The sequence below is a fragment of the Rhinoraja longicauda genome, chromosome 40, assembly GCF_053455715.1.
Source record: "Rhinoraja longicauda isolate Sanriku21f chromosome 40, sRhiLon1.1, whole genome shotgun sequence".
NCBI lineage: Eukaryota > Metazoa > Chordata > Chondrichthyes > Rajiformes > Arhynchobatidae > Rhinoraja > Rhinoraja longicauda.
In genome coordinates, this window is record NC_135992.1 from 2,016,490 (window position 1) to 2,038,828 (window position 22,339).

General features: G+C 53.4%; 1 protein-coding gene across 1 annotated transcript in view; it reads left to right on the top strand.

Moving 5' to 3' along the window:
- LOC144611369 (protein shisa-8-like) overlaps positions 1-22,339 on the top strand; it is a 136,588-nt gene that overhangs the window by 63,833 nt on the left and 50,416 nt on the right. The window contains 2 exon segments of the mRNA XM_078430441.1: positions 104-241; positions 2,125-2,903. Coding sequence (XP_078286567.1) covers positions 104-241; positions 2,125-2,903 — 917 coding nt within the window.

Genomic DNA, 22,339 nt, shown 5'->3' on the forward strand with positions numbered 1-22,339 from the left:
ACTGCCCTCTGTGGCAGAGAATTCCACAAATTGCTCCCACTTCCCAAAGACGTGCGGGTTTGTGGGTTAATCGGCCCTTTGTAAATTGCCCCCTGGTGCGTAGGGAGTGGGTCTTCTACATCACCTTGCGTTTGAGGCAGCAGAAGTTACAAAGCTACTTCTGCCTCTGCAGTCTCTGTTTGTGGTCGTCCGCCTGGGCTGGGGTCAGTTGACGGGGCCTCACCACGGGCAGGTCGACAACGTGAGTGGATGAGAATGTGGGATAACACAGAACTAGTGTTATCAGAACCAGGGCAGTCACGGTGGCGCAGCGGTAGAGTTGCTGCCTTACAGCGAATGCAGCGCCCGAGACCCGGGTTCCATCCTGACTACGGGTGCTGTCTGTACGGAGTTTGTACGTTCTCCCCGTGACCTGCGTGGGTTTTCTCCGAGATCTTCGGTTTCCTCCCACACTCCAAAGACGTACAGATTTGTAGGTTAATCGGCTGGGCAAATGTAAAATTAAAAACATTGTGCCTAGTGTGTGTAGGATAGTGTTAGTGTGCGGGGATCGCTGGGCGGCGCGGACACGGTGGGCCGAAGGGCCTGTTTCCGCGCTGTATCTCTAAATCTAAAAAAATCTAAATCTAAAATCGAGTGTGAAGGGGTGGTCGAGGGGCGGCTTGGACCAAAGGGCCTGTTTCCAAGCTGCATCTTTGAGGCAAACTCTCGAAATGATCCTGGAGAGTGAGGCGGGTGGGAGTATCTGGGACGATTCTTTCATCCCCACATTCCCTGTTGTTTGCTCTCCCCACTATCCCCCCCCCCCCTCGACCCCGAAACATCGCCCAGTCCTTCTCTCCAGGGATGCTGCCTGCCCCGCTGAGTTACTCCAGCATTTTGTGTCTACCATCGATTTGTACCAGCATCTGCAGTTATTTTCCTACACAAAGACAGCCCAAGATGGCATGCAGTCTGTCTGTTTACGAAGAGAGAGTGCTGGGAATACTCAGCGGGACGGGCAGCCTCTGGAGGCAGATGTGCTAAATCCTTCAGGTCCGAGACACGAGGAAGGGCAGCCTGTTTCTTGGCTGTGTGAACAGTCGAATCAGACTGAGGAATTTGGAAGAGGATTACTTGCTGGTGTGTAGGAAAGAGCTGCAGATGCTGGTTTAAACTGAAGGTAGACACAAAATGCTGGAGCAACTCAGCGGGTCAGACAGCATCTCTGGACAATAGACAATAGGTGCAGGAGGAGGCCATTCGGCCCTTCGAGCCAGCACCGCCATTCAATGTGATGATGGCCGATCATTCTCAATCAGTACCCCGTTCCTGCCTTCTCCCCATACCCTCTGACTCCGCTATCCTTAAGACCTCTATCTAGCTCTCTCTTGAATGCATTCAGAGAATTGGCCTCCACTGCCTTCTGAGGCAGAGAATTCCACAGATTCACAACTCTCTGACTGAAAAAGTTTTTCCTCATCTCAGTTCTAAATGGCCTACCCCTTATTCTTAAACTGTGGCCCCTGGTTCTGGACTCCCCAACATTGGGAACATGTTTCCTGCCTCTAACGTGTCCAACCCCTTAATAATCTTATACGTTTCGATAAGATCTCCTCTCATCCTTCTAAATTCCAGTGTATACAAGCCTAGTCGCTCCAGTCTTTAAACATATGACAGTCCCGCCATTCCGGGAATTAACCTAGTAAACCTACGCTGCATGCCCTCAATAGCAATGGGCTGAATAGCCTGTTTATGTAAATCCTACACAAGTCTGCATGACCTGTGATCATAAAAATAATCTATGGTCCCCAAGGGAAATCTAACCTCCCCCCTCTCTCACAAGCACCTGCCCCTCGCTGTGAATGCAAACACTTGGCCAATGTAACAGAGCATTATGTGAGAAGTCTCGTGCGCGGAGAGAGGGAGAGGGGAACAGGTACACCTGAAAATCAAAATGGTACGGACAGCTTCGAACCTGACAATAGGTAATAGTGTTCCGAACTAATGGCAGTCCCGGCGTTGAGTGTTTGTCGTTGTGATGAGCGCTGTGATAATGGCACTCTGCTTATTGAACATGACAGTGATGCTTTATGGGTCTTTGTGTGTGTCCTGATTGTTGCAGGGTCCAGCCGATGATGTGAGTTACGGTCACTGCCTCCAGCGCGTTACAGCCGTGGGTCCACACCTCAGCCAGCTCGCCCCGGCAGCCCACTCGCACAAAGGGAGAGGTGCTTGCGGGCGGCAGTGGTGAGGGCTTACAGTGCCCAGCTGCGTCCGCCCGACCTCCTCTGGATCCTCGCCTCTCCCCCCCAACGCCGGCCGTCATTCTCCACCCCCCACCACGAGTCCTCGCTGTCGCCCGGCGCTGAGCGGCTGAGAGCGCCTGTGGAGATGCGCTTGATGGCAGGGCTGTGGAGCTCGGTACTGACGGGGCAGGTACTGATGTGGGCCGGCGCGCGCGGAGGGAAGGTGGAGCCGGGCGCTGCCGAGACCGAGACCGAGAACGCTACCAAGGCCTGGCCGTCCGAGCAGGCCCCGGGCTCCACGGAGGCGCCGCTGAACTCGGACCAATGCCGCGGCTACTACGACGTGATGGGCCAGTGGGACCCACCATTTAACTGCAACGCCGGCACCTACCTGTACTGCTGCGGTACCTGCGGATATCGCTTCTGCTGCGAGTTCCAGCACGACCGGCTGGACCAGAGCACCTGCAGTAACTACGACACCCCCAACTGGGCCAACACCAGCAAGCCCCCCGTCAAAGTGGAGGACAACCTGCCCCAGGACCACGACAAGGACAAGACCAACATGATCGTCTACATCATCTGTGGGGTGGTGGCCATCATGGTGTTGGTGGGCATCTTCACCAAGCTGGGCCTGGAGAAAGCCCGCGGACCGCAGACAGACATGAACATGTCCAGGTAGGACCTCAGCTCCAAGCGCACTGCCCTTTAGTACTTACAGGCACAGCGTGGAAACAGGCCCTTCGGCCCATCGAGTCCATGCTGGCCATCAACCACCCATGTACAAAATCATGAGAGGAATAGATCGGGTAGACGCACAGAGTCTCTTGCCCAGAGTAGGGGAATCGAGGACCAGAGGACATAGGTTCAAGGTGAAGGGGAAAAGATTTAATAGGAACCCGAGGGGTAACTTTTTCACACAGAGGGTGGTGGGTGTATGGAACAAGCTGCCAGAGGAGGTAGTTGAGGCTGGGACTATCCCAACGTTTAAGAAACAGTTAGACAGGTACATGGATAGGACAGGTTTGGAGGGATATGGACCAAGTGCAGACAAGTGGGACTAGGGTAGCTAGGACATTGTTGGCCGGTGTAGGAGAGTTGGGCCGAAGGGCCTGTTCCACACTGTATCACTCTATAACTCTGTACACTTGGAGCAATTTAGTTTACAGATACAGTGTAGAAACAGGCCCTTCGGCCCATCGAGTCCATGCTGGCCATCGGTCATCTGTACACTAGTTCTATGTTATCCCACTTTCTCATCCGCTCCCTGCACAGTTGGGGGCAGCTTAGTTTAGTTTGGCGATACAGCGCGGAAACAGGCCCTTCGTCCCACCGAGTCCATGCCGACCAGCGATCCCCGCACACTAGCACTGTGCTACACACACTAGGGGACAATTTACAATTCTTTCTGAAGCCAATCAACCTGCACGTCTTTGGGGTGTGGGCGGAAGCTGGAGCACCCAGACAAAGCCCACGTGGTCACAGGGAGAACATGCAAACACCACACAGACAGCCCCTGTAGTCAGGATCCAACCCAGATCCCAGGTGCTGTGAGGCAGCAACTCTACCGGCTCACCTGTCTCGCGATATTACAACGACTAAAAGACATTTGAACTGCTACATGCACACAGGAAGAGTTCAACGGTTTAGATATTTTATTGTCACCGACGTACAGAGAAAAGCTTTGCTATCCAATCAACTCAGGGCCTGTTTCCGTGCTGTAGGGCTCATTGCACCCGGGCTGGGGATGACCAAAGAGGAGACAACTGGGCTGGTGTTGTGCCACAGGTGTCGGGTCAGTGCTGCTGAATCCATCCCCTGCTAGCGTTGACTCTTGTGCCTCGAGTATGAATGGGAACTGGGCCTGTAAATGTGTCACGTAATAATTGCCAGTGTGTTGGTGTGTGGCTACGCTCACCATTTATGAAGAGGAACCTGGGGATTTATGGTCAGAAGTGTTGGCAGGAACTGCTCACAGAGATAACGCTGTTGCATCTGTGTGCCCGTAGACGGAATGAAAAGTCCATCTGCTGCTCCCCAGCCATTGATATTTAGGAAAGGCATCTTTGCATTGCTGTTTTGGGACCTGTTTATCAATGGTCAGGCCAGAATAAATTTCCCACGTGGATAACAGCCACCATCTGAAGGCTACTCATCATTTTGACGTTGTCAAGCTGGAAAGGCAGCAGGGAAGATTTACGAGGATGTTGCCAGGACTCGAGGGCCTGAGCTACAGGGAGAGGTTGAGCAGGCTGGGTCTCTATTCCTTACAGCGCAGGAGGATGAGGGGTGATCTTATAGAGGTGTACAAAATCATGAGAGGAATAGATCGGGTAGACGCACAGAGTCTCTTGCCCGGAGTAGGGGAATCGACAACCGGAGGACATAGGTTTAAGGTGAAGGGGGGGAAAGATTTAACAGGAACCTGAGGGGTTTTTCACGGGTGGTGGGTGTAGGTCTATGGAACGAGCTGCTGGAAGGGGTAGTTAAGGCAGGGACGATCGCGATATGGTACGATACGATAGAACTTTATTTACCCCAGGAGGGAAACTGATCTGCCAACAGTCATAAAACACAAAATACATGAAACATAGAAACATAGAAAATAGAAAATAGATGCAGGAGGAGGCCATTCGGCCCTTCGAGCCAGCACCGCCATTCATTGTGATCATGGCTGATTGTCCACAGTAACCCGTGCCTGCCTTCTCCCTTGATTCCACTAGTCCCTAGAGCTCTATCTAACTCTCTCTTAAATCTATCCAGTGATTTGGCCTCCATTGCCCTCTGTGACAGACAATTCCACAAATTCACAACTCTCTGGATGAAAAAGTTCCTTCTCACCTCAGTTTTAAATGGCCTCCCCTTTATTCTAAGACTGTGGCCCCTGGTTCTGGACTCCCCCAACATTGGGAACATTTTTCCTGCATCTAGCTTGTCCAGTCCTTTTATAATTTTATACGTCTCTATAAGATCCCCTCTCATCCTTCTAAACTCCAGTGAATACAGGCAGAGTCTTTCCAATCTTTCCTCAACATGAAATTAAAGTGGAGTGGAAAGGATTGGGATGGTGCAAAGATTGGGGAAAGTGGGTGAGTGGGGGGTGGGGGAGGAGGGGGTGTGGGGAGACAGTCTCAGTCTACCCCACGACAGAAGGGGGAGGAGTTGTACAGTTTGATAGCCACAGGGAAGAAGGATCTGCTGTGGCGTTCTGTGCTGTATCTCGGTGGGACCAGTCTGTTGCTGAAGGTGCTCCTCAGGTTGGCCAGTGTGTGTCATGGAGGGGGTGAGCCGTATTGTCCAGGATGCCCCACAGTTTGAGGAACACAAACTCTTTCAAGAAACATTTGGACAGGTGCAGTAAGAAAATAACTGCAGATGCTGGTACAAATCGAAGGTATTTATTCACAAAATGCTGGAGTAACTCAGCGGGTCAGGCAGCATCTCAGGAGAGAAGGAATGGGTGACGTTTCAGGTCGAGACCCTTCTTCAGACTGAAGAAGACTCCAAAGACTTATTCTCCCGAGATGCTGCCTGACCTGCTGAGTTACTCCAGCATTTTGTGAATAAATACCAGGTATGTAGGTTAATTGACTGAGTAAATGTAAAAATTGTTCCTAGTGTGTGTAGGATAGTGTTAGTGTGCGGGGATCGCTGGGCGGCACGGACACGGTGGGCCGAAGGGCCTGTTTCCGCGCTGTATCTCTAAAAAAAAATCTAAATCTAAAGAAGGGTCTCGACCCGAAACGTCATCCATGCCTTCTCTCCAGAGATGCTGTCTGACCTGCTGAGTTACTCCAGCATTGTGTGAATGAATACCTTCGATTTGGACAGGTTTGGACAGTATGTTGGGGTAGGTCCGGAATAAGGATGCGTGGGCATTTTCACCTCACACGCCAGTCTGCCTCGTGGAGCTGCCCGTAACCAGCTCATCCAGTGGCAAATATCTGGCACACAAAGGCATCCCAGCATCATCAGCAACAAACCATGCTCCATCACAGAATGATCCCGAACAGAAGGAGACCATTTTGTCCATCAAACCGAGACTTGAAAGTACCACCAAATCTGGTGCCTATCCATCTACTTAGTGGTACCACGACTGCACACTAGTGCAGTGTCTGAGATACTGAGAGTCGCCGCCGCACAGCGCCAGAGACACGTGGCCGATCCCGACTTTGGTTTCCGTCTGTGTGGAGTTTGCACGTTCCTCCCCTGACCGCGTGGGTTTCCTCCGGGTGCTGAGGAATGTTTCCTCACACATTCTCAAGGCGGGTGTGTTTGTGGGCCAATTGGGCCATCTGTAAATTGCCCCCTAATGTGTGGGGAGTGGTTGTGCTTGTGGGATAGCAGAGAACTTGTGCTCTATCTTTTCACGGCACGGCGGCGCAGCGGTAGAGTTGCTGCCTCACGGCGCCGGAGACTCAGGTTCGATCCCGACTACGGGCGCTGTCTGTACGTTCTCCCCATGACCTGCGTGGGTTTTCTCAGAGATCTTCAGTTTCCTCCCACACTCCAAAGACGTGCAGTTTTGTAGGTTGAGTGGCTTGGTGTAATTGTAAATTGTCCCCACTGTGTGCAGTTTTGGTCTCCAAATTTGAGGAAGGATATTCTTGCAAATGAGGGCGTGCAGCGTAGGTTCACTAGGTTAATTCCCGGAATGGCGGGACTGTCATATGTTGAAAGACTGGAGCGACTAGGCTTGTATACACTGGAATTTAGAAGGATGAGAGGGGATCTTATCGAAACGTATAAGATTATTAAGGGGTTGGACACGTTAGAGGCAGGAAACATGTTCTCAATGTTGGGGGAGTCCAGAACAAGGGGCCACAGTTTAAAAATAAGGGGTAGGCCATTTAGAACGGAGATGAGGAAAAACTTTTTCAGTCAGAGAGTTGTGAATCTGTGGAATTCTCTGCCTCAGAAGGCAGTGGAGGCCAATTCTCCGAATGCATTCAAGAGAGAGCTGGATAGAGCTCTTAAGGATAGCGGAGTCAGGGGTATGGGGAGAAGGCAGGAACGGGGTACTGATTGAGAATGATCGGCCATGATCACATTGAATGGCGGTGCTGGCTCGAAGGGCCGAATGGCCTCCTCCTGCACCTATTGTCTATTGTGTGTAGGATAGCGTTAGTGTGCAGGGGTCACTGGTGGGCACGGACTCGATGGGCCGATGGGTCTATTTCGGCGCTGTATCTCTAAACCAAAGTAGTGTGAGTGGGTGATCGATGGTCGGCGTGGACCGCAGGGCCTGTTTCCATACCACCTTCCCATTGATCAGTCTGGACCGCTGAGCATTCCCACTAGTTTGTGGGATCCGCTCGTCAGCCACGCGGCAACTGAGGAAATGTCGGGGGGAGTAACGTTACGGTGAGCCTCTGAAAAAATATCACACGGAGCTTGGAGTTATGCCAGAGAGAAAGTGAAGATTGTGCCTGAGAAATAATGGATGTCAAGAGTGGTGGCGCAGCGGTAGAGTTGCCGCCTTACAGCGAATGCAGCGCCGGAGACCCGGGTTCCATCCCGACTACGGGCGCCGTCTGTACGGAGTTTGTACGTTCTCCCCGTGGGTTTTCTCCGAGATCTTCGGTTTCCTCCCACACTCCAAAGACGTGCAGGTTTGTACTTTATTTGGCTTGGTGTAAATGTAACAATTGTCCCTAGTGTGTGTGTAGGATAGTGTTAGCGTGCGGGGATCGCTGGGCGGCGCAGACCCGGTGGGCTGAAGGGCCTGTTTCCGCGCTGTATCTCTAAACTAAACTAGAAGGGGTCGGCTCCATAATTATTACGGTACAGATTTTGATTGAGTTGAGCTTTAATATGGGCTGCAACCTGACTCATCTCTACAATGACCATAACTACTCAGCCTGGTGGAACCAATGAAACACTCTTGACCTGAACAGACATAAACAGTGTAAATGACCCGCTGTAATCACGTTTGATCAGTAGTCCTCTGCATCATATCACCTCTGAAGCAAGGGCTTTTATAACGTCACCTCATGTAGATAGATCGCGGCCAGTTGTGTAAACTGAGCTCCCTCTTGCTGTGTTAGAAACACACAAACATAGACAATAGGTGCAGGAGTAGGCCATTCAGCCCTTCGAGCCAGCACTGCCATTCAATATGATCATAGACAATAGACAAGCTAGACACAGAAAAAATGCTCCCAATGTTGGGGGAGACCAGAACCAGGGGCCACAGTCTAAGAATAAAGGGGAGGCCATTTAAAACTGAGGTGAGAAGAAACTTTTTCACCCAGAGAGTTGTGAATTTGTGGACAATAGACAATGGACAATAGGTGCAGGAGGAGGCCATTCGGCCCTTCGAGCCAGCACCACCATTCAATATGATCATGGCTGATCATCCAGAATCAGGACCCCGTTCCTGCTTTCTCCCCATTTCCCTTGATTCCGTTAGCCCCAAGAGCTCTATCTAACTCTCTCTTGAATACGTCCAGTGAATTGGCCTCCACTGCCTTCTGTGGCAGAGAATTCCACAGAATTACAACTCTCTGACTGAAAAAGGTTTTCCGCATCTCAGTCCTAAATAGACAATAGACAATAGGTGCAGGAGGAGGCCATTCGGCCCTTCGAGCCAGCACCGCCATTAAATGTGATCATGGCTGATCGTTCTCAATCAGTACCCCGTTCCTGCCCTCTCCCCATACCCCCTGACTGCACTATTCTTAAGAGCTCTATCTAGCTCTCTCTTGAATGCATTCAGAGAATTAGCCTCCACTGCCTTCTGAAGCAGAGAATTCCACAGATTCACAACTCTCTGAGTGAAAAAGTTTTTCCTCATCTCCGTTCTAAATGGCCTACCCCTTTTTCTTAAACTGTGTGACCCCTGGTTCTGGTCTCCCCCAACATGGGGAACATTTTGCCTGCATCTAGCCTGTCCAATCCCTTAAGAAGTTGCTATGTTTCTAAGTTGAAGGGACATCAAGTCCCGTTGGGAACAGTTCATGGTATCATGGCTGAACTGCCCAACTCTAGTTCTGAGATTATCCCTTTTTTGTTCTGGCCTCCTGTAGAAAGAAAAAACAAAATGCTGGAGTAACTCAGCGGGACAGGCAGCATCTCTGGAGAGAAGGAATGGGTGACGTTTCGGGTCGAGACCCTTCTTCAGACTGAGTCAGGGACCCTCCATCGTTTTGTGTCCATCTTCGATGTAAACCAGCATCTGCAGTTACTTCCTACACAAAGTGCTGGAGGAACTTAGCGGGTTCAGGCAGCACTGTAAGGAGTTTGTACGTTCTCCCCGTGACCTGCGTGGGTTTTCTCCGAGATCTTCGGTTTCCTCCCACACTCCAAAGACGTACAGGTTTGTAGGTTAATTGGCTGGGTAAATGTAAAAATTGTCCCTAGTGGGTGTAGGATAGTGTTAATGTACGGGGATCGCTGGGCGGCACGGACTTGGTGGGCCGAAAAGGCCTGTTTCCGGCTGTATGTGTATGGTATGGTATGGCCATGGAGCGTTGACCCAAAATGTTGCCTATCCATCTCCTCCATGGAAGCTGCTTGACCCGCCGAGTTCCTCCAGCACATTGTGCTTTGCTCAAGACTCCAGCACCTGCACTCTCTGTGTCCCTATGGTTGTAGTTTTTGTTCTTTCCCTGCTTTCACGTTACAGCAGTAGAATTAGGCCATTCGGCCCATCGAGTCCACTCCGCCATTCAATCATGGCTGATCTCTGCCCCCTAATCCCATTCTCCTGCTTTCTCCCCACAACCCTTGACACCCGTTCTAATCAAGAATTTGTCCATCTCTGCCTTAAGAATATCCACTGACTTGCCCTTTGTGGCAATGAGTTCCACAGATTAACTACCCTCTGACTAACGAAGTCCTCCTCACCTCCTTTCTAAAAGAGCGCCCTTTAATTCTGAGGCTGTGCCCTCTGGTCCTGGACTCTCCCACCAGTGGAAACATCCTCCCCACATCCACTCTAGGCTTTATCAAATCCTTGAATCATTTTCAATCCTTGATTAAATTACCCATTAGCTCTTTTAAGTCACGGGAGTAGGTGCCAGGTCTGTGCAAGTATTAACTGTTTGTTCGCCAGTACCTCCTTGCTGAATCTAATGTATTGCTAATCGTGTGTTGGCTTTCTGACGACTGGTTCGCACGCAACAAAAGCTTCTCACTCGTGGGCTTGCCAACTATCTCACTCCCAAATTAGGGACAAGGTGACGTCACCGCCCCGCGCCCCACCTGACCTCACCCAGCCAGCGGTCACGTGCTCCCGCTCCACCAATGGCGGCCGCCCGGGCCGGGAGGCGTGTTGCTACGCAACCTCCGATAGGTGGTGCCCGGGCCTCCGGGCCTACACTGTCCGGACCTACAGTGTCCGGACCTACAGTGTCCAGACCTATACTGTCCAGACCTACTGCGTCCGGGCCTACAGCATCTGGACCTACAGCTCCGAGCCTAGAGCCCCCCTCAGGCCTAACATGGGACAAGGGCGGTCCTGTACGGGACAAACCAATTTAATAATAATAATAATAATAATGCATTACATTTATATAGCGCTTTTCTAAACACTCAAAGACGCTTAATTTAGACCAAAATACGGGATGTCCTGGCTAATACTGGGACACTGTCCGGGCCTACAGTGTCCTGGCCTACAGCGTCTGGGCCTACAGCATCCGGGCCTACAGTGTCCGGACCTACACTGTCCGGGCCTACAGTGTCCTGGCCTACAGCGTCTGGGTCTACAGCATCCGGGCCTACAGTGTCCTGGCCTACAGCGTCTGGGCCTACAGCATCCAGGCCTACAGTGTCCGGGCCTACACTGTCCGGGCCTACAGTGTCCTGGCCTACAGCGTCTGGGTCTACAGCATCCGGGCCTACAGTGTCCGGACCTACAGCGTCTGGGCCTACAGCATCCAGGCCTACAGCGCCCCCCAGGCCTAATACGGGACAAGGGCGGTCACGTACGGGACAAACCAATTTAGACCAAAATACGGGATGTCCCAGCTAATACGGGACCCCAGTACCTCGGTACACGTGACAAACCGAAATCTACAGTGTGTCCTCCAGGACTGATTAATCCGTCCTGTGATTCTGCACGGTGAGGTGTTACAGCGGGTAGTGCTGTTGCCCCATAGTTCCAATGACCCTGGTTCAATCCCGACCTGAGCAGCAGTCTGTGTGGAGTCAGACGTCCATCTTAGGACAGTGTGGGTTGCCTCCCAGTAGCTCGGTTTCCCTCCCACATTTCACGGATGAAGTGTCAGTTTGATTGCGGTAAATCGCCTCTCTGTGTCGGTAAACGGCAAAGTAATCCGCCCGGAGTTTACGGGATTGTGAGGGGCGGTAGAGTTGCTGCCTTGCAACGCGAACAGCGCCGGGTTCGGTCCCGACTACGGGTGCTGTCTGTACGGAGTTTGCACGTTCTCCCCGTGACCTGCGTGGGTTTTCTCCGAGATCTTCGGTTTCCTCCCACACTCCAAAGACGTACAGGTTTGTAGGTTAATCGGCTTGGTGTGACTGTAAGAATGGCCCCTAGTGTAGACTAGTGTCAGTGTGTGGGGATCGCTGGGCGGTGCAGACTCAGTGGGCAGGAGGCCATGCTTCTGAGCTGCGTTTCTAAAACTAAAATTAAAATTAATTGCAGGTGTGTGCAGGGAGGAGCTGGGACACATGTTGGGAACTGGTTTGAATCCGATGGGCTGAATGGCCTCCCATGTTACAGTCACAAGGACAAGGAGCACAGAAACATGCCCACACTGTCCGTGCTGACCATCGCGTACCTTTCTATACTAATCTTATTTAGTTTAGAGATACAGCGCGGAAACAGGCCCTTCGGCCCATCGGGTCCGCGCCGCCCAGCGATCCCCGCACACTAACACTATCCTACACACACCAGGGACAATGTTTACATTTTCCCAGCCAATTAACCTACAAACCTGCACGTCTTTGGAGTGTGGGAGGAGACCGAAGATCTCGGAGAAAACCCACGCAGGTCACGGGGAGAACGTACAAACTCCGTACAGACGGCGCCCGTAGTCAGGATGGAACCCGGGTCTCCGGCGCTGCATTCGCTGTAAGGCGGCAACTCTACCGCTGCGCCACCGTGACACCAGTGGCTCAGTGAATCATGAGAATTAAATGTTGTGCAAGTCTCTGCCTCCAGCAACCCCTCAGGCCGTGTGTTACAGTTTGCAAACACCCTCTGGGTGAAACTATTCTCCCTCAGGTTCCCTCTCCCCCTCTCACTCATCACTCCCTGCACAGTCACACATGCCCAGAGTGAATGAACCTGTAGCTCAGACGGACAGAGGTATTTGTTTCTCCCCCAGCTCTGAGTTTGTTGAAGGCTTCTATTCACAGTGTGTCGGAAGATAGGTGCACACTGCCTTCTATTCCACCCTCTCACCCCCCCCATCTGTCTCTTGGTCGTTCACCCCACCCCACCCCACTCTCACCCCACCCCACCCCACCCCACCCACCCCACCCCACTCTCACCCCACCCCACCCCACCCCCACCCCACTCTCACAACACCCCACCCCACTCTCACCCCACCCCACCCCACCCCACCCCACCCCACCCCACCCCACCCCACCCCACCCCACCCCACCCCACCCCACCCCACCCCACCCCACCCCACCCCACCCCACCCCACTCTCACCCCACCCCACCCCACCCCACCCCACCCCACCCCACTCTCACCCCACCCCACTCTCACCCCACCCCACCCCACTCTCACCCCACCCCACCCCACCCCACCCCACTCTCACCCCACTCTCACCCCACTCTCACCCCACCCCACTCTCACCCCACCCCACCCTGCCCCACCCCATCCCACCCCACTCTCACCCCACCCCACCCCACCCCACCCTACCCCACCCCACCCCAACACACCCCACCCCACTCTCACCCCACCCCACCCCACCCCACCCCACTCTCACCCCACCCCACTCTCACCCCACCCCACTCCACTCTCACCCCACCCCACCCACCCCACCCCACCCCACCCCACCCCACCCCACTCTCACCCCACTTTCACCCCACCCCACTCTCACCCCACCCCACCCCACTCTCACCCCACCCCACCCACCCCACCCCACCCCACCCCACCCCACTCTCACCCCACTCTCACCCCACCCCACTCTCACCCCACCCCACCCCACTCTCACCCCACCCCACCCCACCCCACCCCACTCTCACCCCACTCTCACCCCACTCTCACCCCACCCCACTCTCACCCCACCCCACCCTGCCCCACCCCACCCCACCCCACTCTCACCCCACCCCACCCCACCCTACCCCACCCCACCCCAACACACCCCACCCCACCCCACCCCACCCTACTCCACCCCATCCCACCCCACCCCACCTAGGGACAATTTACTAATTTTACCAAAGCCAATTAACCTACAAACCTGCACGTCTTTGGAGTGTGGGAGGAAACCGGAGCACCCGGACAAAACCCAGGCAGGTCATGGGAAGAACGTACAAACTCCGTACAGACAGCACCCGTAGTCAGGATCGAACCTGGGTATCTGGCGCTGTGAGGCAGCAACTCTACCATGCCACCCCAAACCACCTGCCCTCTCTGCTCTGCATCTCCCTGGCTTTGCCAGTGGATGCCTTGCAAGGTCTCGTGTGCGGCCCATGAGAACGGGCTTGGAGACCACGGATGGCTTCCGTAATACCCGGCCTTTATTCATTGATCAGGAACGCGAGCTGTCCCATCTGAGGAGCTGGTTGTCCATGCCAGGAGGTGAACAAGATGGATGTCCCCTGGATGTGTGGCAGCACGTGTCCGGCCTTGTCCGGCCTCTGGTTAGGGTTGCCAACTTTCTCACTCCAAAATAAGGGACAAAGGGCGATGTCACCGCACCGTGCCCCACGTGACCTAACCCAGCCAGCGGCCACGTGCTCCCGCTCCACCAATGGCGGCCGCCCGGGCCGGGAGGCGGGTTGCTACGCAACCTCCGTTAGGCAAACACACTCGCTCCCCAAACACACTCCGTTGCCTACCGTGTCCGGGCCTACAGCAGCCCCCAGGCCAACAGTGTCCGGGCCTACCGCAGCCCCCGGGCCCACAGTGTCTGGGCCTACAGTGGCCGGGCCTACAATGTCCAGGCCTACAGTGGCCCCCGGGCCTACAGTGTCTAGGCCTACAGTGGCCGGGCCTACAGTGTCTGCGCCTACAGTGTCCGGGCCTACAGTGTCTGGGCCAACAGTGGCCGGGCCTACAGTGTCTGCGCCTACAGTGTCCGGGCCTACAGTGTCTGGGCCTACAGTGTCCGGGCCCACAGCGGTCCCCAGGCCTACAGTGTCCGGGCCTACAGCAGCCCCCCGGCCTATAGTGTCCATGCCTACAGTGTCCTGGCCTACAGCAGTCCCCTGGCCTACAGTGTCCGGGACTACAGCGGTCCCCTGGCCTACAGTGTCCGGGCCTACAACAGCCCCCCCCGGCCTACAGTGTCCAGGCCTACAGTGTCCAGACCTACAGTGTCCGGGCCCACAGCAGTCCCCGGGCCTACAATGTCCAGGTCTACAGTGGCTGGGCCTACAGCGGTCCCGGGCCTACAGTGTCCAGGCCTACAGTGGCCGGTTCTACAGTGTCTGGACCTACAGTGTCCGGGCCCATAGCGGTCCCCGGGCCTACAGTGTCCAGGCCTACAGTGTCCAGACCTACAGTGTCCAGGCCTACAGCGGTCCCTGGGCCTACAATGTCCAGGTCTACAGTGGCCGGGCCTACAGCGGTCCCGGGCCTACAGTGTCCAGGCCTACAGTGTCCAGACCTACAGTGTCCAGGCCTACAGTGTCCAGGCCTACAGTGTCCAGGCCTACAGTGTCTGGGCCTACAGTGTCCAGGCCTACAGTGTCCAGGCCTACAGTGTCTGGGCCTACAGTGTCCAGGCCTACTGTGTCCAGGCCTACAGTGTCTGGGCCTACAGTGTCCAGGCCTACAGTGTCTGGGCCTACAGTGTCCAGGCCTACAGTGTCCAGGCCTACAGTGTCCAGGCCTACGGTGTCCAGGCCTACAGTGTCCCCCGGGCCTACAGTGTCCAGGCCTACAGTGTCCAGGCCTACAGTGTCCAGGCCTACGGTGTCCAGGCCTACAGTGTCCCCCGGGCCTACAGTGTCCAGGCCTACAGTGTCCGGGCCTACAGTGTCCAGGCCTACAGTGTCCAGGCCTACAGTGTCCCCCGGGCCTACAGTGTCCAGGCCTACAGTGTCTGGGCCTACAGTGTCCAGGCCTACAGTGTCCAGGCCTACAGTGGCCAGGCCTAGTGTCCAGGCCTACAGTGTCCCCCGGGCCTAATACAGGACAAGGGCGGTCCCGTACGGGACAAACCAATTTAGCCCAAAATACGGGATGTCCCGGCTAACACGGGACAGTTGGCAACCGTAACTGTGGTGATGCCACAGTGAACAGACACAGGACAATGGGAATAACGTTCAGTGCATGATAGTCCAGTCAAGTCCGATTAAAGATAGTCCGTGGGTCTCCAAAGAGTCCGCCCGCTCCCTGTGCTGGGGTTGTGCCAGTGCCGGGGCACCAGTGCCAGCTGTGCCAGCTGTGCCACCGGGACACCGGGACTTGCAAACAGACGTCACCCACATAAATCCCGTCCGTCCAGTCAACAAGAAGAGACAGAGTCGGGTGGCTGGTCGGCACGGACTGGAAAGGCCGAAGGGCCTGTTTACCCACTGTATCCCCAAACTAAACTAAACCAATAACCTCCCACACATTATAGCACAGTCTCATCACTTATATTACATTAATATACTATAATGAATCGGTGAATGTATTATTAATTGTTAATTAATAATAATGGTTGTACTGTTAATCTGCTGGCAATATATCGGACACAGAGGATGTTGAGTGCTTGTTCTTTGGACCCCAGAGTAAAGTCTAATCCAGTTACAACAAATACGCAGTCAGACCTTTCCCCCAGGGTGGACTAGCGGGCTTATCTTTAAAGTGTGTGGAGCAAAGTTTAAAAGAGATGTGTGGGACATAGTGTTGCCAACTGTCCCGTATTAGCCGGGACATTCCATATTTTGGGTTTAGTTGGCTTGTCCCGTACGGGATCGCCCTTGTCCCGTATTAGGCCCGGGGGGTGCTGCAGGCCCGGACGTTGTAGGCCCGGACGGTGTAGGCCCGGACAGTGTAGGCCCGGACAGTGTAGGCCCGGACACTGTAGGCTCTGACACTGTAGGCCCGGACACTGTAGGCCTGGACACTGTAGGCCCGGACACTGCAGGCCCGGGGGCCGCTGTAGGCCCGAACAGTGTAGGCCCCGACACTGTAGGCCCGGGGGCCGCTGTAGGCCTGGACACTAGGCCGGGACACTAGGCCCGGACATTGTAGGCCCGGGGGCCTCTGTAGGCCCGGACAGTGTAGACTGTGTTCGGGAGCGGGGCCGGGTGTGTTCACCGAACGGAGGTCGCATAGCAACCCGACTCCCGGCCCAGGCGGCCGCCATTGATGGAGCGGGAGCACGTGGCCGCTGGCTGGGTGAGGTCACGTGGGGCGCGGGGCGGTGACGTCACCTTTTGTCCATTATTTGGGAGTTAGAAAGTTGGCAACCCTAGTGGGACAAGTTTTTTAACGAGAGGGTGGTGCTTTTCTGGACTGCGCTGCCAGGGGTGGTGATGAGGGCACGTACTATAGACAATAGACAATAGGTGCAGGAGGAGGCCATTCGGCCCTTCGAGCGAGCACGGCCATTCAATGTGATCATGGCTGATCATTCTCAATCAGTACCCCGTTCCTGCCTTCTCCCCATACCCCCTGACTCCACTATCCTTAAGAGCTCTATCCAGCTCTCTCTTGAATGCATTCAGAGAATTGGCCTCCACTGCCTTCTGAGGCAGTGAATTCCACAGATTTTCAACTCTCTGACTGAAAAAGTCCTCATCTCCGTTCAAAATGGCCTACCCCTTATTCTTAAACTGTGACCCCTGGTTCTGGACTCCCCCAACATTGGGAACATGTTTCCTGCCTCGAACGTGTCCAACCCCTTAATAATCTTAAACGTTTCGATAAGATCCCCTCTCATCCTTCTAAATTCCAGTGTATACAAGCCTAGTCACTCCAATCTTTCAACATATGACAGTCCCGCCATTCCGGGAATTAACCTGGTAAACGTACGCTGCACGCCCTCAATAGCAAGAATATCCTTCCTCAAATTTGGAGACCAAAATCGTTGCGTTTACGAGGCTTTTGGGTGGACACATGAAAGTGCAGGAAACAGAGGGATATGGATCATATGTAGTTTAACCTGGCATTGTGTTCTGCACTGACCTTGTGGGCCGAAGGGCCTGCTCTGGTTTTGTTCTGTTCAATGTAACACAGGAACTGTAGATGCCGGTTTACAAAAAAAAAAAGATGCAGAGTGCTGGAGTAACGCAGCGGTCAGGCAGCATCTCTGGAGGACGTGGATCAGCGTTGTTTCCAGTCGGGTCCTCTCTTCAAACTGATTGTAGTGTGTAGAAAGCTGGGAGGGTGGTGGGAGCTACGAGCTACGACCACGTCTGGCAAGTGATAGGTGGATACAGGCACGGTGGTGAGCTTTGATCTGTAGATGGTTGGACAAAGGCCAGAAATGAAAAGCCAAAACGTGTGTGAGAAGTGTAAGTGTAAGTGTGAGACAGCGCCAGAGACCCGGGTTCCATCCCGACTACGGGTGCTGTCTGTACCTTCTCCCCGTGACCTGCGTGGGTTTTCTCCGGGTGCTCCGGTTTCCTCCCACACTCCAAAGACGTGCAGGCGGGCAGGTTAATTGGCTTGGGTAAAATTGCAAGTTGTCCCTGGTGGCACGGTAGCGCAGCGGTAGAGTTGCTGCTTTACAGCGAATGCAGCGCCGGAGACTCGGGTTCGATCCTGACTACGGGTGCTGCACTGTAAGGAGTTTGTACGTTCTCCCCGTGACCTGCGTGGGTTTTCTCCGAGATCTTCGGTTTCCTCCCACACTCCAAAGACGTACAGGTATGTAGGTTAATTGGCTGGGCAAATGTAAAAATTGTCCCTAGTGGGTGTAGGATAGTGTTAATGTACGGGGATCGCTGGGCGGCACGGACTTGGAGGGCCGAAAAGGCCTGTTTCCGGCAAATACTGGTTTAAATCAAAGGTCGACACCAAATGCTGGAGTAACTCAGCGGGTCAGGCAGCATGTCGGGAGAGAAGGAATGGGTGACGTTTCGGGTCGAGACCCTTCTTCTTGTCGAAGGGGATCTTATCGAAACGTATAAGATTATTAAGGGGTTGGACATGTTAGAGGCAGGAAACATGTTTCCAATGTTGGGGGAGTCCAGAACCAGGAGCCACACAGTTTAAGAATAAGGGGTAGGCCATTTAGAACGGAGATGAGGAAATACTTTTTCAGTCAGAGAGTTGTGAATCTGTGGAATTCTCTGCCTCAGAAGGCAGTGGAGGCCAGTTCTCTGAATGCATTCAAGAGAGAGCTGGATAGAGCTCTTAAGGATAGCGGAGTCAGGGGGTATGGGGAGAAGGCAGGAACGGGGTACTGATTGAGAATGATCAGCCATGATCACATTGAATGCCGGTGCTGGCTCGAAGGGCCGAATGGCCTCCTCCTGCACCTATTGTCTATTCAGTCTGATGTCAGGGAAGTGAGCCCACTCCCCTGACATCAGTCTGAAGAAGGGTCTCGACCCGAAACGTCACCCATTCCTTCTCTCCAGAGATGCTGCCTGACCCGCTGAGTTACTCCGGCATTTTGTGTCTCCCTTGATTCCTTTAGCCCGAAGAGCTAAATCTAACTCTCTCTTGAAAACATCCAGTGAATTGGCCTCCACTGCCTTCTGTGGCAGAGAATTCCACTGATTCACAACTCTCTGGGTGAAAAGGTTTTTCCTCATCTCAGTCCTAAATGGCCCACTCCTTATTCTTAAACTGTGACCCCTGGTTCTGGACTCCCCCCAACATCGGGAACATTTTTCCTGCATCTAGCCAGTCCAATCCCTTAATAATTTTAGATGTTTCTATCCGATCCCCTCTCATCCTTCTAAATTCCAGTGAATACAAGCCCAGTCGACACATTCTTTCATCATATGACAAGGGATAATTGTCCATCACTAATTAACCTGAAGACTAAGTAAAGATCCAGATAGACCAAAAAGCTGGAATAACAGGCAGGATCACTATATAACTGGAATGGGTGATGTTGTGGGTCGAGACCCTCTTCAGACCAGTCAGGGGAAAGGGAAACGATAGTTGTAGACAGTGGTGTAGAGAGATAAAGAACAATGAATGAAAGATATGCAAAAATGTAATGATGGTAAAGGAAACGGGCCATTGTTAGCTGTTTGCTGGGTGAGAACGAGAAGCTGGTGTGACTTGGTTGGGGGAGGGAGAGAGGGAGAGGGAATGCCGGGGTTACTTGAAGTTGGAGGAATCACTATTCGTACCACTGGGCTGTAAGCTGCCCAAGAGAAATATGAGATGCTGTTCCTCCAATTTGGGTTTATCCTCACTCTGACAATGGAGGAGGCCCAGGACAGAAAGGTCAGTGTGGGAATGGGAAGGAGAATTAGAGTGTTTAGCAACCGGGAGATCCAGGCGGACTGAGTGAAGGTGTTCAGCGAAACGATCCAAGCACATTGATGCACATGAAACACATCGATCCAAGCACATGAAACCAAGCGCAGGCTCGGCGATCGCTTCGCTCAACACCTGCGCTCGGTCCGTGTTGGCCAAACTGATCTCCCGGTGGCCGAGCACTTCAACTCCCCCTCCCACTCCCAGTCTGACCTTTCTGTCATGGGCCTCCTCCAGTGCCATAGTGAGGCCCACCGGAAATTGGAGGAACAGCACCTCATATTTCGTCTGGGCAGCTTGCAGCCCAGTGGTATGAACATCGACTTCTCCAACTTTAGATAGTTCCTCTGTCCCTCTCTTCCCCTCCCCCTTCCCAGTTCTCCCTCTATCTTCCTGTCTCCACCTATATCCTTCCTTTGTCCCGCCCCCCCTGACATCAGTCTGAAGAAGGATCTCGACCCGAAACGTCACCCATTCCTTCTCTCCTGAGATGCTGCCTGACCTGCTGAGTTACTCCAGCATTTTGTGAATAAATACCTTCGATTTGTACCAGCATCTGCAGTTATCTTCTTATACAAGCACATTGATGGGTCTGGAATAGCGTAACGTACACACAGAGGGTGGTGGGGGCCTGGAAGGTGATGCCGGGTGTGGAGGGGGAGGTAGTGGTGTTTAATAGTGGTGTTTAAGAGGCTTTTGGACAGGCACATGGATGTGCATGGGATGGAGGGATTTGGATCACGTGCGGACAGAGGGCGTTAGTATAACCTGGCATCATGGGATAAGGATAACGAACGTGCCACCTTGAAGGACTTCAGTCGTCAGATCTCCAGCACCAGACTGGAAGGTCCATGGCACCCTTACTGATCATTAAGTTCATTATTCCGTTTTAAATACCCCAGCTGTCCCGCTGGGATTAGAACATCTACATCAGGGCGGTCACGGTGGTGCAGCGGTAGAGTTGCTGCCTTACAGCGAATGCAGCGCCGGAGACCCGGGTTCCATCCTGACTACGGGCGCCGTCTGTACGGAGTTTGTACGTTCTCCCCATGACCCGCGTGGGTTTTCTCCGAGATCATCAGTTTCCTCCCACGCTCCAAAGACGTGCAGGTTGGTAGGTTAGGAAAAAAAAATCCAAGGTAGACACAAAATGCTGGAGTAACTCAGCGGGTCAGGCAGCATCTCAGGAGAGAGGGAATGGGTGACGTTTCGGGTCAAAACCCTTCTTCAGACGATCAGTCTGTAACTGTCTAAATGTTGAGATACAACCAGCCTCAACTACCTCCTCCAGCAGCTCGTTCCTTACACCCACCACCCTCTGTGTGAAAAGGTTGCCCCTCGGGATCTACTAAAACTTTCTCCCCTCACCTTCAACCTATGTCCTCACCTTCAATCTATGTCCTCACCTTCAATCTACGGCCTCACCTTAAACCTATGTCCTCACCTTCAACCTATGTCCTCACCTTCAATCTACGGCCTCACCTTAAACCTATGTCCTCACCTTCAACCTATGTCCTCACCTTCAATCTACGGCCTCACCTTAAACCTATGTCCTCACCTTCAACCTATGTCCTCACCTTCAATCTACGGCCTCACCTTAAACCTATGTCCTCACCTTCAATCTACGGCCTCACCGTAAACCTATGTCCTCTCGATTCTCCTGCACTGAGCAAGAGACTGTGTGTTTACCTGATCTATTCCTCTCATGATGTTGGAATGTTTTACATGGAACCTTGGAGAGAGAGTGCTCTGCGATTGAATGCCTCAGCTCTGCCCCTGTGCAACTAAGCAAGGGGCTTGCACTGTGTGTGGTTTGTATGCCACTGTGAACTAACCTTGAAAAGACCTTCATAACAAATAGACAAGGACGTGTCTATTTTCAGAGGGAAGAGGGGGCTCAGGGGAGGGGAGGGGAGGGAGGGGGTGGGGAGGGGAGGGGAGGGGAGGGAGGGGGTGGGGAGGGGAGGGAGGGGGAGGGGAGGGGAGGGAGGGGGTGGGGAGGGGAGGGAGGGGGTGGGGAGGGAGTGCTGCCAGACCAAGCAGATGAGTTCAATGGTGAAGTCGGGCAAGATTTAATAGGAACCCGAGGGGTAACTTTTTTACACAGAGTGGTGGCTGTATGAAATGAGCTACTAATAGAGGTAGTTGAGGCAGGGACTATCATAATGTTTAAGGGACATTCAGACAGGTGCATGGGTAGAGTCTTACAGCGTGCAAACAGGCCCTTCGGCCCAACTTCCCCACGTCGGCCAACATGTCCCATCTATACTAGTCCCACCTGCCTGCGTTTGGTCCATTTCCTTCCAAACCTGTTCTTGTTATTTTTTACAAAAGGTGCAGGAGGAGGCCATTCGCCCCTTCGAGCCAGCACCACCATTCAATGTGATCATGGCTGATCATTCTCAATCAGTACCCCGTTCCTGCCTTCTCCCCATACCCACTGACTCCGCTATCATTAAGAGCTCTATCTAGCTCTCTCTCTTGAATGCATTCAGAGAATTGGCCTCCACTGCCTTCTGAGGCAGAGAATTCTATCCATGTACCTGTCTGTTTTTTAAACGTTGGGATAGTCCCTGCCTCAACTACCTCCTCCGG